A 22,602-nucleotide genomic window follows, 5' to 3' on the forward strand; every position below is an offset into this window, starting at 1 on the left:
ACTGAGTCACTCAGTGGCTCTTTGCCAGTCAAGTGAGCACGATAACTTTGATCCTCCTCCCACACCCGATGATCAAGTTCAGTAGTAAAATTTTAAGTTATGTCACATCATGATGCATTTCCTGCAAATGATTTGATCATGCAAGTCACTTATTGTTACCAAATCACTAAAACTGTTTCATGTTATAAGTGTAGTTGTTTAAAGAGCCCCTATTATGCATTAAAAGGGGCATATTTTGGTTTTGGGGGTCTCCAACAACAGGCTGATATGCATGCAAGGTCAAACAAACACTTTCATTGTCTTGTAACATGCATATATCGAGGAAGGGGTCTCAAAAGCACAACTGTTCATAAGAGACACATTTGAGCATGTTAACAACCAGGTGAAAATACAATGGTATAAACAGGGCCTGATTTGCAAATGGGATGCTTTAAAGAGTCACGAAACACCAAAAGTCCCGCTCAGCTGTCAGGAGAGGTGGTGGTTTGGTGGTGTTTGACAAGGTGCGCGCGACGTGTCTGAACAGTGAGGAGAGATGCGGTGGAAAGGGGTGAGAAGAGTGCGCGACGTAGCCTATTTGAGGACCGGGAGGGAGATGCGAGATTACCGGGAGATCATCACTCGTTTGCGGGCATCCGGAGACTCGCGAAACTTCCCGCCCTACTCATAATTCTCTCTTCCAACTCGGGCTCATTGTGGAAACGTAGCCCCGCGGACGTTTCTGCTAACCGCGATTTTACGTCCCGGGAGGTACGTATTCGAGCGTTTTTTTGTTTTCGCGGATCCGCTAGAGGCCGCTGTGCGCGCTTTTTCGCGTCTCAGGCGGGCGCCTCTCGGGAGCGCGCGGCGTTCGCGCCCGCGCCATTCTCGCGCGAAAAGCCGCCGGATCGAAAAAAAAAAAAAGCAAAAGCCCTCATCTTCGATTTCGACAGCGTTTTCGGATCCCGCCGCGTTCTCGCCCTCATTTTTCGGATTCCGTTTTTCGTCTCACCTGATTTCTGGAACCCGCTGTTCCCCAGACTCGATCCCGGTCGACGTCCACCGCGGCCGGCTCCTCCTCCTCGTCCGGGGCCTCCGCTCCCTCCACTCGGAGGCGAGCCGTCGGCCGGCGCCACACCGCCCCGCAGCGTTCGCTCGAAAAAAACCAAACGCGGCCTTTACGTACCTCCGGCCACGTAAATCGCGGTCTCCAGAAACGTCCGCGGGGCTACGTTTCCAGAATGAGCTTGGGTTGCTCTCTTCATATATATAGCCGTAAGCCTATTACATATCCATAAAACACTGTGATATAACCGCGCTCGAATCATATCGCTTTCCTACTGCAATCAATCAACTCCAGAGTTCGTTTCAATCGATCCGAGATCACCTCATTCAAGCGATCTCAGAGTGATTGATTTGGCGCGGATCCGAGAGCGATTGGTGGTTTCACATATGCCAAACAAACCGCGCTAACTGGGCAAACGAGACAGGTTCCCAAACAAAAGTGTAGGTGTGAAAGCACCCTAAAAGTGAACAGCGGACAGGGGAGGAGGGCGGTTGAGGAGGGGGATCAGTAAAATCAGGTGCCGGATCAGGTTTTAGAGGTGCCAGATCCGACGTGTTCGGGCACAAATTAAGTCCTGGTTACCAGTATAGTTTTAGAACAAGTCTATTGGAACATTCATTCATTCACTAATTTTCTTGTCGGCTTAGTCCCTTTATTAATTCGGGGTCGCCACAACGGAATGAACCGCCAACTTATCCAGCAAGTTTTTACGCAGCAGATGCCCTTCCAGCCGCAACCCATCTCTGGGAAAGTCTATCGGAACAAGGGTGAGTACTTGATGACAGTCTTTTGAGTTTTAGATGGACCATCCATTTATACTAGCAATTTTAGGAAGATTTTACATGAATTTCTCCTTAAAACATGTTAAGGTAATCACAGAAACCTAGTTTTAATCAATTTACAGGTTTATTTAGCTACATATTTCCCATGTAGAGTGTGCCAGACCTCAGTCAGTGACCTGAATCCCCTATAGACTCAGAGTTGCCCCCGTGTGCGGGTGTGTTTATGAGCTTATGGCACTTTTACAAGGACATTCGTTATTATTTATCCTGCATTGTCATGAATAAGGTCATAAATCTGTGAGGTGCATGCGTGTGTGTTTGAGCGTAAAACCAAAGTGTGATGGAAACACTTCAGTCTCAGGAAGCAGGACTGACCGTTGGACTCGACCGAGGGACTTTCCTTAAGAGTGTAAGTGTGTGCAGCAATTATCAAAACAATGGCTGTGTTTTACACCACCGCAGTGTTTTGTGTGTTACACACCGGTTTCCTCTGGTGACGTTAGTGTGTTCATGCGAGGTAGAGTTTCTCCTCTTCTGTTGACTGAAGGTCAACCGAGTGTCTGGTTCCTACAGTTGCACCCCGAGTCTGTGTGTGCGTCTGTTTTCAAAGCTTGAGCTCCTGACTGAGAAATCCCATCTCTACGTCTATCTCAGATCTATTTCTGTGTGCGTAGCCTCTTTAAAGTGACCCAATTGTGTGTATGGAGGAGGACGCTTCGCCCTTGGCTCTTTTCTGGCTTTCTTAACCCTTCTGATTCTCTCTAACTTTTTCTCATTTTTATTTGTGTTCCAGTCATTTTGTAGAATTAGCGCTGCCTGCAGCGTTGACTGTGATCCAGTTAGCGCTTCAAGTGAGTCTTGTGATGTGGTGGTGCATCAGGAGGAAGATCAGCAGATATATATGCTCTCTCTCTCTCTCTCTCTCTCTCTCTCTCTGATATCATAGAGGTGTGGACACAGTAGACGCTCAGCCTGACTTTCAGATTCAGTCTCTCAGTGCTTTGTGTGTGTGTGTGTGTGTGTGTTTGTGTGTCAGACAGACAGCAAGCAAAACCGCTTGAGCCCACGGACATGGAATTAAACTCACGAAGGATATTACTCTCAAGAAAACTGTGTGAATCAGCGCAACGGGCAGGAAACAGTGGCAGAGCGGTTTGAAAGGTGAGTTTCTGACTTTATGGATTGAATACTTGGTGTGAGAGAAGAATGTGATGTAATGATGGCTGTATCAGGCGATGAGAGATCTTTTAGAGAGATTCACTTTCAGGGTTTGTCAGTTTCTTGATCAGATCTTGTTCTGTTGTTATGTGTAGTTGTTATGCTACATATAATACTGTCCTCATGGTGTTCTTGAGCTTTAAGGTGCAAGTTAGAAAGCTTTTATCACCTATAAACAAAGATATTTGCGATGCACTTAGTGGAGACTGTGTTTAACACGAAAACAAGTCTTTTTTTCTGACAATCAAATTGTTTTTGTTAATGATGCTGTACTTATTCATTACTTATGTAGTAAAATGTTATGAGTTTTGTATAATGGATTTCCTCATACAAACATTGGTAGCATAATAGTGTCGACCAGTGTTTGAATGCGTCTGTTTCATTTATGGGAAACTGTTGCTGTATTTTCAAACCCTTAAGGTTTTTAAGCTTTTCTTTAATGTCAGTTTTTCTCAGAGCACACACACACACACACACACACACAGACAAACACAAAACCTTTATGTTAGTCAGAGGAACAGCATTTCCACCTCCTGTTGACCAGTCACCATCTGACCATCTGAGGCCAAACAGCACTTCCTCCATCACAAACACACACACACACACACACACACACACACACACACACACACACACACACACACACACGCACTCACGTATGTTTTTGTGAAAAGTGGGGACATTACATAGGTTTCCATTCATTTTATACTGTCCAAACCGTATATTACATTGCCCTCACCGCACCCCACCCCTAAACCCAACCATCACAGGAGACTGTGTGCAGCTTTACTCTCTGATTAAACTCATTCTGTAGGATTTATACGCATTTTGAGAAATGAGGACGTCACCAATGTCATCATAATTCACCTCCTTTTTGTAATACCTGTGTCATACCCATGTCATTATACAGATTTGTGTCCTGATATGTCACAAAAACATGCACACACTCACACACACACACACAGGAGGTCCCTGATTAAGGCCCTTCTTCCTCGATGACTCAGCTTAGATGGCCGGCCAGCTCTAGGAAGAGTTCTGGTGGTTAAACATTGTCCACTTTTGGATGATGGAGGCCGCTGTGCTCATTGGAAATTTCAGAGCAGCAAAAAAAATTCTCTAATCTTCCCCAATCCAGTCTCAGAGATCTACAAACAATTCCTTTGTCTTCATGCTTGGTTTATACTTTGACATGCACCATCAACCCTGGGCCCTAATATAGACAGGTGTACGCCTTTTCAGATCATGTCCAATCAGCTGAATTGAGCACAGGTGAACTCCAATGAAGCTGCTGAAACATCTCAAGAATGAGCAGTGGAAACAGAATGTACCTGAGCTCAATTTAGAGCTTCACACTAAAGGCTGTGAATACTGATGTACATCTGATTTTACAGCTTTTTATATTTATAATAAATTTGCAACAATTTCAAAAACTCATTATGGGGGATTGTGTGTAGAATGTTGAGGAAATAAATGAATTTAATCCATTTTGGAATAAGGCTGTAACATAAAAACATGTGGAAAAAGAGACGCGCTATGATGATCTTTCCGGATGCACTGTATATAGCAATTAAGAGGATAACTGCACTACATTTTGCAATACATCAATGTAATCCATGTATTGAAACACTTGAAACGAGTTTACATAACATTAAACACACTTCTATCCCGCTTTACTGTTTGCATTTTACACATTTCATTGATGCAAATACTGTATGTGTAGGTTATATTGTTTTTATTTGCACACATTAGAATATTTCCTGTTTATTTGCATTAATTGGGTGCCAAAAGTGATGACAAGCATTCATTTTGAGCAAGGTTTACAGAAAACCTATCTAAAAATTCATTCAGTGCACTCTACTAAAAAAATCTACTTATTTAAAATGAGCTGAATCAACACAATTCTTGAGATTTCATTGGGACAACTTAATTTTTTTTTATGTCCAATCCACATAAATTTGTTAAAAGTGTTAAGTTAACGTAGGACAACACGAATGAATTGTGTGGTACCCTGCATTTATTACAGTGTGTAATCCTGAGTTCCATACAATCGATTTGTGTTGGGACAACATGAAGGCATTAAGTTAACTAAATTTTACAAATTTAAGCAGATTCAACATAAAACAAGTAAGCTGTCCCAAAAACCCTTCAAGAACAGTGTTAATTTAGCTCATTTAACATAAGTAGTTTGAACAAACAGCAAATGTCATATTGTGAGTCTAGTTTATGTCACAAGTAGGGTTGTAACGGTATGAATTTTTTAAGGTATGATAATCGTCTAAAACAATACCACGGTTTGACGGTTTTGCGGTATACAGTATTAAATAGTAATTCTCATAGCAAAGACCCTGAAAAGAATAAGAACACGTTTTCTGACTGAACAAAGGTTTTTCTATGGGGAAAAAAATGCATTTATTTACTGACAATGTATTTGCCCAAAAGGTCTGGGAATGAACTAAACAGAAAAAAAGTGTTACAAAATAATAGAACAGTGAAGCAAATTTGACTTTTTCCAAATAATATATTTTCAGTTACTATAAACAACACCACTTACAATGAACAAATAAAAAAAATAAGAAAATAATAAATAATGTGTCAAAGTCCAAATAAACATGGTGCAAATCCTCCGTAAAAAAATAGATATAAATATTTACTAAACTATAAATAGTCACATAACGAAACTAGATTCAATATGGAACATCCTAAGGTTTTATGTGCCAGCATGGATATGGTTGTATGTGGATATGGATTTGGATAAAAACTTTTTTTGCGTATTTAGCCGCGTATTTAGCCGCGCAGAAATGTATGCCTATCTCTCATTCCGTGTTGTTCAAAAAGCTCATTGTTGGTCCACAAACAAAAGCGAAACCTATGCTTATTGGTTGTGATATAGCGAGTTTGAACCAATCTGGGCATGGAGGAGGGACAATGCATCAATGTATCATGTCTGGTTTGTCCGGAGACACAGTGACGAGCGTTTCTTTGTCAAATCAGCGTTGTCAAATTTTGATGACGTAACCGCACTGATTCCAGAGCCTCTGAAAGTCCGCGAATGTTATGTGATACAGCGCTGGAAAGATTCTCTTCTTTATGCCAATCTTTGAATTGTATGAATCGGATCAGCAGATCAAAAGTTATTAAACATTTAAGAGCAATGCTTATTTTTATCCGCGGGCGGCTGTCTCGGTCTTTAAGGGTTAAAACCGTTGATATGCAATTGTTCATGGTATGATAATCGTGCACGTTCAAATCTTGGTAGACCGTCATACCGGTATATTGTTACAACCCTAGTCACAAGTCTTGTCAGGCATACTTAGAAACTGAATCAGTTGATGCCACAGCTGTATCACCCTGCAGCCCAAGACCGGTTACTCACTGAAGCTGAGCAGGGCTGAGCCTGGTCAATACCAGAGACCACATGGGAAAACTAGGTTGCTGTTGGAGAAGGTGTTAGGGAGGCCAGCAGGGGGTCTGTGTGAGTCCTAATGCCCCAGTTAAAGTGAAGGGGACACTATACTGTCAGTGGGCGCCGTCTTTCGGATGAGATGTTAAGCAGAGGTCCTGACTCTCTGTGGTAATCAAAAATCCCATAGCACTTCTTGTAAAAGAGTAGGGGTGTAACCCTGGTGTCCGGGCCAAAGTCCCTCTATCAGCCCTTACGATCATGTTCTCCCAATCATCCCCATGTACCAAATTAGCTCTATCACTGTCTCTCCACTCCACCAATGGCTGGTGTGTGGTGAAGCACTGGCGCCGTTGTCCATTGGCTGCCGTCGCATCATCCAAGTGGATGCTGCACACTGGTGGTGTTGTGGGGAGACCCCCCTCATGATTGTGAAGTGCTTTGGGTGTATGTTCATGCACAGTAATTGCGCTATATAAATACACATTACATTACATTGGAAATTTAAAAACTCTTTCAATACTTTGCAACTATCCTTCAAACCACTACAGACAAACGTTTATAACCCTGTGAAGTATGATTAAAGTTAGTATGATCACTTATTACGTTGTCTGATTTAATAAATGCAGGGCAGAATTAGCTGTTGTTTAATGTTTTTACATGAATACATCTGGTATGCTGAATGAATAGTTCAGCCATCATCTCCACAAGCTTTATTTCACACATTAAAGGGAACCTATTAAGCAAAATCACTTTTATAAGGGGTTTAAATGCAGTTGTGTGACAAAATCATGCCAGCCTCAATTAGTAATTTACTTTTTTTTATAATCACACTTAAAAAAAAAAAAAAAACAGTGTGCAGAAACACTGTGATTGACCTTCTCCATTTGTAGGTGCCACAGGGGGAACGCTCCACCCATTAGTGACCATCTCTCTATCATTACCATAGTACGCTAACACTTGACTGGGTTCTGTGTTTTATATATTTATATTTATATACGGTCTTACTCTGTAAACAATGTATGTTCTTAACTGTTTGTTCTTAATTTTTTTGTTTTATTTATTTTTACTGTCTGTTTAGACAATGTTGTAGCACCTTTTATGCCCAAGACAAATTTCCTCTCGGGGACAAATAAAGTTAAACCTAAACCTAACCTAAACCTAAACAGCCACTGAATGAGAAGCAGCCATCGATCATTAGAGTTTTGTAGCTCCGCCCTCTTTAAAAAAAACGCACAATCTCATTTGAATTTAAAGCAACAGTCACCAAAAATGGCACAATTTGAATCAAAGCCTAAAAGGGTCAGCTTCAGAGATTTATAAAACATTATTTGTGGGGTTTTCGGAGCTGAAAACTTCACATTTAGACTCTTGGGACTTATTTTACGTTTTGTAAAAAGAGGTGTGATAGGTGCCCTTTAACACAGACACTCTGCATGCGTTTAATATGCTTCATATACAGTTCTTTTTTAAATATTTCCCGAATTTTTTTAACAGGGCAAGGAAATTTTAACAGTATGTCAGATAATATTTTTTCTTCTGGAGAAAGTCTTATTTGTTTTATTTCGGCTAGAATAAAAGCAGTTATTAATTTTTAAAACACTATTTTAGGGACAAAGTTATTAGCCCCTTTAAGCTTTTTTTCTGATAGTCTACAGAACAAACCACCATTATACAATAACTTGCTTAATTACCCTAACCTGCCTAGTTAACCTAATTAATCTTGTTAAGCCTTTAAATGTCACTTTAAGCTGTATAGAAGTGTCTTGAAGAATATCTAGTCAAATATTATTTACTGTCATCATGGCAAAGATAAAATAAATCAGTTATTAGAGATGAGTTATTAATACTATTATGTTTAAAAATGTGTTGAAAAAAATCTGCTCTCTGTTAAACAGAAATTGGGGAAAAAATAAACAAGGGGGTTAATATTTCAGGGGGGCTAATAATTCTGACTTCAACTGTACATGCAATATCACACATGGGATGCACGTGAACACACACTCCTGAGCGCAGACATGCAAAGACAAATAAAAGACCGATGCAAACACTGCTGAAATCTTCTGTACCAGGATGTATCAGTGGAAATTTGCTTTAGATTTGCATCTGCTGGTGAGTGAAGTTTGACCATAATCATGCATGCAAACTTACAACAAGAGGAACCTGTATTTGCTCATACAGAGTCAGAGTGTTTACTCTCTTTCTCTATCTGTCTGTCGTTGAGCGCATTTATGAAGTCTCATTGCTAATAAGTACTTTACAAGGCCCAAAAATCATATTATCATAACTCTCCCCCTAACAACTTCTTGACAATTGGTTGACTTTTTCTAAAATGACACCAACGGAAAAAAAAAACTGAAGGGTGGCATGGTGGTTTAGTGGTTAGCACTGCCACCTCACAGCAAGAGTGAGGTTCAAGTCCGGGCTAGGTCAGTTCTGTAAGCCAGACAATATGACTTCAATTCTTCAGATTTTTATTTTACAGCTTCACATTTCTTCGCTGCTATCAGAGCCATCTTAACTAACCGTAAATTCTTCCTTTGATCAAGGTGTAAACTGATTCGTCCCCCAAATAACATGAATCACAGATCAGATGGAAGCTTGATCCTTTAACAGGCACCGTAACCTGTTTCAAGAGTTTGCACTTAGCTGATGATTGATTATAAAGCGTGTTGTCCCGGGAGAGAGCCCTGAGCTCATAAGATCCTCGAGTTCGGGGCTCCCTCACGTTTGCAAGGTGAGAGGGGAGTTTGAGCTCTGGTAGATCTTGAGAACTCCCTTGCTGTAGTAGCTATGAACAGATAGTGATTGCTCTTAAGAGATAACTACTTACTAGGAACACATCTATGGTGCTTATTTGGATTAGTCAATAACTTAAGTTGCATGTTTTTGGACGGTGGGAGGAAACCGGGGAACCCGGGGGAAACCCATATGAGCACAGGGAGACGTGTAAACTCCGCACAGAAACATCGGCTGGCTTGGTAAAGACTAGAACCAGTGACGCTTTTGCTGTGAGGCAACAGTGCTAACCACTGGGCCACTGTGCCACACATCAAGAAAAGGAGGAGGAGTAGGGGTGGAAGGGGGGATTCTTCTAATCGAAGATAGCTGTTATATGGAACTCAGGGTATTTATAGGGGCTTAGGAATTGTAAATTGATTAATGCGGGACCGGCTGCAAGTAATCATAATAAGCATGTGATCCTCTCGAAATTCATTTATAAATAAACTTCACTTATTTTACAGAATATTGGTATAAAGCTTGTTTTGTTAATATACACTATTTTTTATCCAGATAATTTTAGTTCTCTTTTACGATTGCTTTGTTCATTGTTTATTTCTGTATTGTTTTTAGGGAGAAAATTGTATTATTTTTCCTGGGACAGCGGATAAAAATAACCTTCTGGCTAGCTCTGCATTTGCAGCAGTGTTAATTAATGCACACTGCGCCTGCCATGATAAACCAATAAATAAACTGCCGGCTTCACCTTTTGTCCACAGGTTAACGTCACAACAAAAAAAGTGCTGTCGGGAACACAAGAAAATAACCAAAGCAAGTTTAGAGCATATCCTTTACATCTGTTTTACATCTAGATCAACATTCTGCACATGAATCGCATATCTTGTGTAATGCTTCAAGTATATTCCTTATCCATTTTATGCACAACAATACCGTAAAAACAGACGGACAGTACTTCACCAAAGCCAGAAATTCTTTGCAATTAATTGACCGTCAGCGAGCAGTCAGCATGACACAGAAAACAAAGACTCGAGCCCATGAAAGGAATCTTTCACGTTTCCCAAATTTGTCTCAGACTCTAGTTAGAGCCACAGCATAAAGGTTTAAACTGCGTCACAGCTATATTTTCAGCAATAGCTTACAGTTTACAAATATTGATTTCAGTTTTATGTCAAAAAATCTTTATATTAATAAGTAGAGGTCATTCATTCATTTTCTTGTCGGCTTAGTCCCTTTATTAATCCGGGGTCGCCACAGCAGAATGAACCGCAAACTTATCCAGCAAGTTTTTACGCAGCAGATGCCCTTCCAGTTGCAACCCATCTCTGGGAAACATCCACACACACTCATACACTACGGACAATTTAGCCTACCCAATTCACCTGTACCGCATGTCTTTGGACTGTGGGGGAAACCGGAGCACCCGGAGGAAACCCAAGCGAACACAGGGAGAACATGCAAACTCCACACAGAAACGCCAACTGAGCCGAGGCTCAAACCAGCGACCCAACGATCTTCTTGCTGTGAGGCGACAGCACTACCTACTGCGCCACTGCGTCGCCCCTAAGTGAAGGTCATCTTCCATGAATATATTTAGTTAATGTCCCACTTTAAATATATATCAAAACTCATGTTTAATCTGCTGCTTGTTAATAGCTATTAAGGCAGTGGTTCCCAATATTTTTTTGCCTGAGACCCCCTTTTCCCCTGGAAAATATTGTAAGGCCCCCTCTAAACATTTAAGGATATAATCGCTCATAACAGTTTGCAGTAATGATGACAAAAAAACAAACAGACTGTTTATTACTGTATCTAGATATGTTTATTTGCATAATAATAATAATAATAATAGCCTAATGTAAAATATAAAAGCAACACATCAGTAGGCTAGTAGTAACTGAAAAACGTAAGCCTTTGGCCTTTAAATTGACACTATTAGAAATTCAATAACAAAAATATCAGTATTCACACTGGTTTATAAGGGAAAAAAATAATATAGGCTGTTACAATTTACTACTTGCATGTTATTTGTTATGCTCTATTAATGAGTGTGAGGATTGCTGCGAGGCGAATCAGTGAGACTGTCGTTTTTGTGGAGGACGGATTACAAATTTGTCCATTTTTGGTCATCTAGGGCAGGGGTTCTCAACCGTTTTATGCATACATCTCAACACTCCCGTTTTTCCTGGGAGTCTCCCGTATTTCAGACCTATATTGTTTTGTCTCCCGGAATTCATCAGCCGGAAAGCACTGCAGTGTTTGTGTGTTCTGCGTTTGTCTGAGAAAATTGGTCTTACTGAAATATGAATATTCAATTCTTGTTCCGGTCGAATCAGTTCATTAAATTGAACAGTTGTCGTGATATGGTTTGCACCTTCAGTAAGTACTAATATAGCGGATACCCCCTCTGACTCGAAATAAACCCATATCCTGAGCTATTCAGTTACTAGAACAGTACACACACTCATCCTTTTGTAAAAGCCAATTAAGCAGGGTAAAAAGTAATAAAAGTAATAACAAGTTACCCCCAACACTATATATATATATATATATATATATATATATATATATATATATATATATATATATATATATATATATATATATATATATATATATATTGGTAATGTCAAGTTGTCATGACAAAGATAAAAACAGTTGTGATGTATTTCTTTGCAACAAATAATGTAATCTTTGCATTTAAAATGTTATAACTGAGCGAATGACCCTTAACGACAGTTGTTACTGTGTAAACATACATGAAATCTGTGTCATGTCATGATTATAAAGGTTTAATGTCTTATGAACACTCCTTCAAGTAAAGTGTTTAAAAAAAAACACGAAGAAAGAATAATAAAGAAGTCAAGACAAACTGGGCAGAAATGTAGAGTTTACGGGGACAGCTGAGAGAAAGCAAGAGAGTGATAGAGGGATTCTGTGGAAAACTGTGTTTCAGTGGAGGAGGAGTCTGAGAGAGAGACACACACAGGGAGAGAGAGAGAGAGAGAGAGAGAGAGATTTGGGAAGAGCCTCTAAAAGAGCTCAATGTGAGAGTGACATGCAGACCGCCAGGACCTCTGATGTGTGTGTGTGTGAGTGAACTGGGGATTTACTGAATGTGTGTGTGTGTGTGATACTCTCAGTTTCAGTGCACAGACGGAGCAAGCCTGTGTGTCCCAAGGAGAATGTAAAGTGAATTGAAGGATTAGAGGAGTGTTTTTTATGCGTGTGTGCGTGTGTGTGTGGCACTAGTCTGGAATATTAAGTGGATATGTGATCAAATCTGGATTGAGCTGCGATGCCTACTGGTAAGAGAACTCTTTTTCATGAGAGTGTACTTTTGAGTGCACTTGAGTTTTAGTGTGCAGACTAGGTGTGTCTATGGGTTGTAATGTCACATCTACGCTTGAAGGCTTCTTGTGAATGTGTGTGTGTGTGTGTGTGTAGTGACGTTTGAACACTTCTCTGATTGATGTGAGAGCTGTGTGTGTTTAAACTCCTGCCGTTACAGAGCTCTCTATTAAACATCTATGTGTGTGTGTGTGTGTGTGTGTGTGTGTGTGTGTGTGTGTGTGTGTGTGTGTGTGTGTGTGTGTGTGTGTGTGTGTATTTGGCAAGCTGTGAACGCAGAGTGTTTATTTGGTTTGGTATATGCTGGTGGGCGCGTGTAGCAAACAGAAGTCCTCTACAGCACCTCAACTGACTCAAATGAGTGTAAGATCATGTGTGTGTGTGTGTGTGTGTGTGTGTGTGTGTGTGTGTATGTGTGTGTTAGTTTACATAGCTGTTACTTAACTGCCTCCAAACATCAGACAACCCCCTTCATTAGAAGACACCTTCGAAGCTAATTATGACTAATGTAGTACATAAAAAGTTTGGTAAGACTTTAGTACTAATACACACTATTAACTCATGGATTATTTCCCGACTGTTATCTATTAGTAGTTATAAACTGCATGATCTACATCCCTACCCAATACCTAAACCTAACTACTACCTTAATAAGTATTAACAAGCCGCAAATTAGGAGCTAAATCCTAGCTAATGGTTTGTTAATAGCAAGAATTGTTACTTAAAATAAAGTTTGACGCAATGTTTGTATAAAGGTGTGTTTCATTAAGCCGTTTTCTAGCCGTAAATCCTCAACACCACTACAGATTGGGGTAAAGTCAGCCTGATCTTACAAGAAAATGTAAGTATTTTACGTTTTGCCAGTTTAGTGGCTAATTCGTACAAATTCAGTTCAGTTCAGTTGTACGAAATTGTACGATTTTAAAAAGGAGCGTGGCACCTAACCCCACCCCTAAACCCAACCGTCATTGGGGGATGAGCAAGTCGTACTTAGGCCCTGTTTACACTAGTGCGTTTTAGTTTTAAAACGCCGTTTTAGATCCAAAACGATCTGCGTCCACACTAGCGTTTCACCTAGCGTTTCTGAACATATCTTCATCCACACTACGCAACCAAAAACGTAAATCACGGGACCATTCGCGCACTCTGGGCATGCGCGTTCTAGTATAAACAGAAAGCATGCGTCTCGATCGGCATTTGGTTATTGTTAGTCAACAAACGCTGGTTGAACAATGAACGCGATGGCAAAGAAAGCAAGAGAGGTATTTTTGTGGACAGACGACGAGGTCGAGTTACTAAACGTAACAAATGAATAACTGCACAATGGCGCCTAAAACATACAATAGTGCAAACAACACTCCCATTTCTGTGTCCATGTTGTTGTTTACAGTGAAGGCTGGCCTGCTGTCTTCCGGTAGCGTTAAAGTCATGTGTTATAGTCATGTGATAGGGGCTTGACGAATAGGGAAAGGATAGTCGAGAACTCCGGCATAGTGTGGACGGATGGCGTAACCATCGCAAAACTTATGTGTTTTCAAACTAAAACGCATTAGTGTAAACCTAAATTGTACGAATTAGATCGTACGAATTCATACGAATTAGCCACTAAATCAAAAAGTTACGAATTGCTGTGAGATTGTTTTGGGTAAAGTTGGTTTTATATTCGCACATTCGGACTTTCCCCTTGATAATATAATGTTAGAAAAGTAAAGTAATTCTAAAGAGGGGAATCATATTAGCAGCCAATGATTATCAGTACAACAGTTGATGAAATAGTGCTAACGTTGCTTTAAAGTCATACTTGCGAATACAAATATTAGCACAAGTTGTTCAAAAATTAACAAATGTCCAAATATAAGATCTCAATGTACAGATCTAGTGAGTGTGTGTATGTTTAGATTATGCTGTTGTTGTTGTTGTTGTTGTTGTTGTTGTGAGGAAACCTCTGGGTCTCTGTTGTTCTCCCCCACCCCTGACCTAAATTAGTCCCCCATGAGCTGAGGGTTTTGTGGGATAATAACAGTTCAGAGTCTGCTTTGGACAATACCAGCACCCCCTCAGGACATCTGTCCCTGGAGTAAAGCAGCCCCCGGCATGCAGCCCAGCTGGAGGCGGCGAGAAAGAGCTTGAAGCGCGTGTTTCAAAGATGCCACTGAAAACCTGTCAGAACTTATTTGCAGATAACAATTACTCATTTCTAAAGTTCAAAAAACAGGCTTCCTAGGAGGTTTTACTCTCAGAGAGAGACCTCTTCTGTTTTCAAACGACGTTGTCAGAAAAATTTGCCAAATGTGCATGTTTGTGGAGCACAGCCTGCAAAGGGAATCTTTGTTCCTAATTTAGCTTCAAAAGTTTCTTTGTTGTAGTTTAAAGTCCTTGGCACTCTTAAGCCCGGGACACACCAACAACGATTAAAAAGTGTTGTGTTGTTGCATTGCATCGCCCATTCAACACATGCTCATTCTGAACACGTACCACTATATACATTTCTGGAGACCGCTAAATACATCCAAGGAGCTACTTTTTTTTTTTGCTGTTTTTGTTTTCGCAAATCCACCAGAGGCTGCTGTGTTTGCTTTTTGAGATCTTAAATTTCTCTTGCAAATGCCATTCACGCCTGCAGTTCTTGCGGGAATTCACTAGAGGCCGCTGTTGACTGACTGAATGACTGACTGACCGAAACAATCGACTGACCCACCCTCCTCCTTCCCTAAACCCAACCAATTTTATTGATCGACTCGCCCACCTACTTCCATAAACCCAACCAACAATTTACAAAAGCAATCCAGAAATAGAAAAGTCTGATTTTACCACGTTTTCAGATTCTACCACATTCTCACCCTGTTATTTACTTGTTTATTTTATGTTTTGGATTCTGTTTTTGTCTTATTTGCTTTCTAGAACCGTTCTTCATGGGACTCAATGGCTGCATTTTATTTTTTGAGCGAAAGCTACAGGGTGGTATAATGCCATTCCTTTTCGCGCATACCAGCTGACGGTTAATCTTCGTATGAATAGCTTTCCTGCGGTAACCAGTTTGCCCTGTCAGCTCGTAATGTACGTTGGCAGACTTGAGACGGAGAGAGGAGTTGACCACAACAACGGGGTTCGAGTCTGGTGAGGAGCGGTTCCAGAAAGCAGCTAAGACAAAAACAGAATCAAAAAAATAAAATAAACAAGTAAATAACAGGGCGAGAATGTGGTAAAAAATCAGACGAGAGCTTTTCTTATTCTGTATTGCTTTTGAAGTTGTTGGTTGGGTTTTTGGAAGTGGGTGGGCGGGTCAATCGATAAAATTGGTTGGGTTTAGGGAAGGAGGAGGGTGGGTCAGTCGATTGGTCAGTCAGTCAAACAGTCAGTCAACAGCGGCCTCTGGTGGATTTACGCAGGAACAGCAGGCGTGAATGGCACTCGCGAGAGAAATTTAAGATCTCAAAGAGTACACAGTGGTTTTTTGTGGATTATTGAAAACAAAAACTGCAAAAAAATGTACCCCAAGGGTCTCCAGAAATGTATATAGAGGTACGTTTTCAGAATAAGCCTCGGTTGGGATTCTTTGAAGTGCAAAAAATGACCATTTTTGAGTTTGGAAACATTGGTGTTTACTTTAGTGTAGATAGACTGAAACTCAAGACTTTTGAAAAAGGAGGCGTGGCTATCCAGATGCGCTTTCTGATTGGTCTCCTGCACAAAATGTGCATCGTTCCCTGATTTGTTAAGTCTTCTTGTGGCATACACAACCAGTAGAGGGCAAGTACTGGTGCTGCTTTGCATGAACAGAACATGGGTTTTACTCTGTATAGTGTGAACGGAGATCGATTTTCTGAAACAGTAAAAATGTCAACATGGACGAGGAGCGTTTTCATTATTAAATGCTGATTTTAAAAAAAAAACTAGCGTTACTCAGCTTCAAAATCCTGCTTTGGATGTTGTTGACTATTTCTTTCAATCTGATTTAGCCTGATTAAATCTGCCCAATCAAGCAGACAGCAATGATTCTCCCTGGCCAATCAGTGATCTGCAGTGCTAGCATGTCACATTTTGACGAAGTTGTCCTTTCAAAGGTTCTGCCCCGCTGACACGCATGAAGGTATGATCTCTGCAGATCTGTGTGTGACTGCACTTTTCCTGCAAATCCGTAGGTGGCGGAAATCTTTCTATTAATGCTCTTTGTGCGAGTGCATTTGAGTGCTGGGATTTAAATGTGGGCCGTATATGAATGTCAGGTTTAGGTTTCTCTGAAGCAAATCCGTCTCAGTGAAATCTAATCTGTGGGCAGGACTGGGGCAGTGGGTCACAGGCGGGCCTTCACCCTGTCTGTATTTATATACATATGTGTGTGTGTGTGTGTGTGTGTGTGTGTGTGTGTGTGTGTGTTCATTCATGCAGGATAAGTCCCTTTGTCACATGCTATTCTTTAAACGCATTCAGTCCTCCAAGGGAACGTCTCAGCAGCCTGTCAGTAATTGGTTGTTATAAATGTGTAATTAACACATTGTCTTTCAATGCACACAGTGTTATACATGTGTAATAAAGCGTGCATGCGTCCTATTTTATGAGAAAGGCGAAAAAGTGAACCTGACATCACACTGCCGCTGTCTGAAAATAAAAGCGCATGTATAAAAGAGCCTGATCCTCCAGACAGAGCAAACACAGTTCAGATGTCAGAGCGGACAGCAGCGCTGCGCAGATGACTGCAGAGATCATTAGAGAAAGCCTGATCTATGATCAGCCATCCATCACCAGTGTGAATAGCCCAGTCCCTCTTCATCACGGAATAGTTTGGTGCTTTATAAATGGATATTTAGGATTGTGCTTGGAGCACAGTCAGACTATTTAGTCTTTAATATGTTTTAGTACACTCTCCGAAAAAAGGTACACGGTGGTACAAATAGTGCTGCTTAAGGAACAGTTTTGTACCTTTGTAAAAGTCGTACCTTATAAGGTACAGAAAAGACCTCATGATACTGTTCTGTACCTTTTATGGTACAACTGAAATGAAGGTAGACGATTATTCTCATAAAGAAGGTACACAAGTGTTGGACAACTCCTTTATTGCACCCTTTAAATCATAAAAATCAGCCACTAAATGAAAAAGTTACAAGATTGTGTTGGATGAGCCGTGCTAAACCATTCAAAAGATGCCCCTCTTAACGTATTCGATCAGCCACTTATGCAGCCAAACTCTAAAAATCGGTTACAAGCGCACCCTTTCGGTTAACGGTTAATCGATTATTTTGAGCATCCCTAGTATGGAATAACTCTTCACATACGAACTGAGCTGATGACTGGAATGTCCTACTTTGACAGTCTTTTGGGGGATAATGGGTCGCTCTGATTGCAGGAAATGGGCAGAGGAGAGAAGAGTTATTTATAGAGATGTGATTGCTTGCTCTCATTAAGTTTGATGGAGAGATAACCATTTTCTCAGGATCCTCTGCTTCTGATGAGACGTTTGGAGTTGTTTTCAGCATGTTGTGAATCCGTTTCAGGCATTCCTGCTCCAGAAGTCGTGGCCCAGTTCCAACGTGTTTCAGAGGCCAGAATAGACTTCTGTTGCTCACACGAGTGTGTGTGTGTGTTTGTGTGCGTCTATCTGTGTGTGTAGCTCTCGTGCAGTCGGGCTTCAGGGATATAATCCCATTGGTTATGGACACGCAGCTCTTTGGATGCTGTCGTGAAGATATCAAGACCACAAGAGCTTTGTGCAGTGCTGCGCATGTGTCTGATTCTTTTCAAAGTTCAGTGATCAGAGATCTCTTAAAGCAAACATGACAGTGGAGAGTCTTTGTTTGTGTTTGCATATATTTCACGCTGTGGGATTCGTGATGAATCAGCCAGCATTCAGGACTGAAACGCATCAGAAGGAGATCAAGACAATGTTGTTACGTTGAAGTCAGAATTATTGGCCACCTTTTGAATTTTTTAAAAATATTTTCCAAATGATGTTTAACAGGGCAAGGACATTTTCACAGTATGTCTGATAATATTTTTTTCTTCTGGAGAAAGTCTTATTTGTTTTATTTTGGCTAGAATGAAAGCAGTTTTTAATTTTTAAAAAAACATTTTAAGGACTAAATTATTAGCCCCTTTACGTTATATATTTTTTTCGATAGTCTACAGAGCAAACCATCGTTATACAAAAACTTGCCTAGTTACACTAACCTGCCCAGTTAACCTAATTACCCTAGTTAAGCCTTTAAATGTCACTTTAAGCTGTATAGAAGTGTCTTGAAGAATATCTAGTCTAATATTATTTACTGTCATCATGACTAAGATAAAATAAATCAGTTATTAGAGATGAGTTAATAAAACTATTATGCTTAGAAATGTGTTGAACAAATCTTCTTTCCGTTAAACAGAAATTGGGTAAAAAAAAATAAACAGGGGGGGGTAATAATTCTGACTTCAACTGTCCTAGGATTGTCGCGATACCATTAATAAATCTTACGATACTATACCAGCTGAAGTATCACAATACCAAGTAGTATTGCAATACTGTAATTCATCACTCAAATTATAAATAAAATGGTCAGAAATACGATATTTTATGTTATAATAGGCCTACTTGAATGTAATTCATAATTCCCTTAAGGCCAAAAAGTATTATTTGCATCCCACTTCACCTAAAAGTTTCTTTTTCACCTAAATTATATATATATATATATATATATATATATATATATATATATATATATATATATATATATATGTATATACAGTTGAAGTCAGAATTATTTTTTATTTTTTTAAATATTTCCCAAATTATTTTTAACAGGGCAAGGAAATGTTCGCAGTATGTCTGATAATATTTTTACTTTTGGAGAAAGTCTTATTTGTTTTATTTCGGCTTGAATAAAAGCAGTTATTAATTTTTTTAAAAACATTTTTGGGACAATATTATGAGCCCCTTTAAGCTATTTTTTTTTCATTAGTCTACAGAACAAACCATCGTCATACAATAACTTGCCTAATTACACTAACCTGCCTAGTTAACCTTATTACCCTAGTTAAGCCTTTAAATGTCACTTTAAGCTGTATAGAAGTGTCTTGAAGAATATCTAGTCATCATGACAAAGATAAAATAAATCCATTATTAGAGATGAGCTAATAAAACTATTATGCTTGTGCTGAAACAATCTTCCCTCCATTAAACAGAAATTGGTGAAAAAAATAAACAGGGGCGCTAATAATTCAGGGGGCTAATATATATGCTGATATATATATAAGCTGAGTCTGGGAGTTTAATTTATTTGACAGTTTATTTAACATTTCTTGTTTGTAAAGGCTAAATGCTAATAAAAAGTGAACATAATTTTTTTGTACTGTTTTTATTTTAATTTTTTTAAGTTATAAAAGCCTGGTTGTTATTCTAGGCTTTGCAAATACAGTTTGCAGACATTTGTGGGTACAGACATCCATTGTGTGCATTCTTGGCAGTTTTTTTCCTGGATTTTTTATATTGTCCATATTGATATCAAAATTATATTGTATTGACCAAAATTAAGAAATATATCGTGATATATATTTTTTGCCATATCGTCCAGCCCTAATTCAAATGAAGAAAGAAATTAAAAACCATGTGAGGGCGAATAAATAATGAGGTAACTCTACATTAATAGACATTGGTAGCAGTTTATAAACTCAGCCATTTTATTAAATGTACATCTACACTAAAATCTTGTGGACTAAAATGTCTCTGTGATGATTTTGGTGAACTCAGTGGGTATGTTTACCCTCATATAGTATATTGATTTTTATGAAAATCTGCCTGTGACACATTTCTGGGAATTAATCTGCAATCTGACACACATATTTGCTGCCACATTTGATAATGAGTTCTCCAGCCTGAAACTGCACCCTTAATGGACTGACCTTATCAGTCTGGGCAGATATGAAAAGTCTAATATGAAAAGAGGACAATTAATCTGACAGACAAAGCCATGATTCTGAGACCAAAAACAAAATAAAATGCTGGAAAACATTCACTAGAAACATCTACTGCAAATGAAAAGTTGACTTCAATTGCTGTCATTGTTTCCTAATGTCTTCTAGTTCCAACACTAGATTTTTTATCCTCTTATCACAAACTCATAACAGGAAATCTTGCACACCATAACATAATCATAAAAGGAGTCCATATAACTCATGTGTTGTATTACAAGTCATCTAGAACCATAATACAGCTTAAAAATGATCAAAGTTCACTGATAATTTTCCCTTCTCAAATGTGATTTACTGTGCGGCAGAGAAACCAGCATCCATATTTCACTTTAAAAAAAATAATATGGGTTTATGAATTAACACAATTTTAATTGTCTGGAAAAAAAGTTCTGTAATCAGAAAAGAACCAGGTAAAATAATTATGCCACATGAAAGAGAAAGATTTTAGAAGAAACAGCTGTGCTAAACTCAAATAATATTGAAAGAATCATTTGCAGTCAGGCATCTTAATATAATATGTTCACAATAATAAAGTTAATAATCTGATAATCTCACAACTTCCAGTGACGCAGTTCTCTGAACAAAAACTCACACCAACGTTGCTAAAAATGATTGAAAAAAGCAGATTGTACCTAAAACGTGAGTGAACCAACACAATCTGACGGCAATTCGTAACTTTTTCATTTCGTGGCTAATTCGTATGAATTCGTACGATCTAATTCGTACAATTTAATACGACTTGCTCATTTCCCAATGCCGGTTGGGTTTAGGGGTGGGGTTAGGTGCCACGCCTCCTTTTGACGCCTCCGACTGAACTAGTACGAATTCGTATGAATTAGCCACTAAACTGGCGAAACGTAAAATACTTACGTTTTCTCGTGAGATCAGGCTGGAGTGAACCCATTGTTATTAAAGCTATTAGTTGACTTTACTTCAAAACGTGAGTAAATCGCAACACAGGCTCATTATTGATACGTACCCCTGTGTACATTTCTGGAGAGTGCCAAATATGTTCCAGGATCTACATTTGTTTTGCAGTTTTTCTTGCCGTAAATCCACCAGAGGTCGCTGTGTTGGCTTTTTCTGATCTTAAATTTCTCTCGTGAGTTCCATTCACGCCAGCTGTTCTCACGTAAAGGCAGCCAGCGCATAGACTCAAAAACCTTGCCGTGGCCGACGTGCACCTCTCAAAAAATGTAACTACATGTCGCAATGACACGTAACGCAAGCTCTGTCATTGGTCGGCTGGGTAGCGCTGATGGGTGTGGGCAGGACTGAGAGCCGTGGGAACTCGTTGGAGTGAGTATTTACAAATGTCGTGTCCCATGAATGAGGTCCATATAGAAAGTTATGTTTTGTGTTTACTTTATGATTAAAGTTGTCCCCTGGTTCCAGCTTTAAAATGAGCTCGTTTAAGCTAGGGCAGCTTTCAAAAAAAGCGAAGAAACTAGAAACAGAGAAACATAAAAACCTCACTGGCAGCCAGCATTCCGGAAGTGTTTCTGCCTGGCAACATAAGCAGCATGCTGAAAAATAAATAATAATAATTCACCAGAGGCCACTGTTGACTGACTGACTAACCGACAGACCAATACTGCAACTGTCACGATCACCAACGATCGTAACTCTTTAGATCGCTGGATCTCACACACAATACTTATGGACTACAAATCCGCCATTTCTGGACTACATTTTCATACATGCACTCCACTCACACTCACACATGCTTCCTCATTTAGACTGGTTACACTCGCACCACCTGAGGATTGTCACAGACTGATTATACACACTATTTAAGCAGCACACTCACTCGTTCACGTTGCCGAGTCTTGTTATCTGCTACAGTGACAATTCAACACTTTTTCTTGCTCTTGTATCTCTGTGTTTTTGACCTTAGCCTAGTTTGTCTTTTTGTCTTCGCCTGCCTCCTGCCTTCTGACCTCTCGCCTGTTCTTTGACTACGATTCTGGACTGCCTCTATACATCTGTTTGCACCTGTGTTGACCATTGCTTGCACGTGGATACTACTTCAGTTGTCTGTGTCACTCCCCGTGTTACATCTCCCAACCTGACCAGCTAAGACCAGGCTGGAAATGGCTGGAAACCAGCCTGGAAATGGCCAA

The 22,602-nt window shown here is 39.7% G+C and overlaps 1 protein-coding gene across 8 annotated transcripts in view; it reads left to right on the plus strand.

The window, feature by feature from the left end:
- The first annotated feature begins 599 nt into the window (after positions 1-599).
- Positions 600-22,602, plus strand: part of LOC101886810 (pleckstrin homology domain-containing family G member 1) — an 86,944-nt gene continuing 64,941 nt past the window's right edge. For 4 of the 8 annotated variants that reach the window (XM_021469870.3, XM_073939670.1, XM_068216823.2 and 1 more), the window contains exon 1: positions 12,229-12,492. In XM_021469870.3, the coding sequence (XP_021325545.2) occupies positions 12,483-12,492 (10 nt within the window). In that variant the 5' untranslated portion in view covers positions 12,229-12,482. Of the gene's footprint in view, positions 1,813-2,814; positions 2,989-12,228; positions 12,493-22,602 lie in introns of those variants that run through there. The other 4 variants (XM_021469871.3, XM_073939672.1, XM_073939673.1 and 1 more) reach the window with 2 other exon arrangements.

Source organism: Danio rerio, chromosome 23, assembly GCF_049306965.1.
Source record: "Danio rerio strain Tuebingen ecotype United States chromosome 23, GRCz12tu, whole genome shotgun sequence".
In the NCBI taxonomy this organism is placed as follows: domain Eukaryota; kingdom Metazoa; phylum Chordata; class Actinopteri; order Cypriniformes; family Danionidae; genus Danio; species Danio rerio.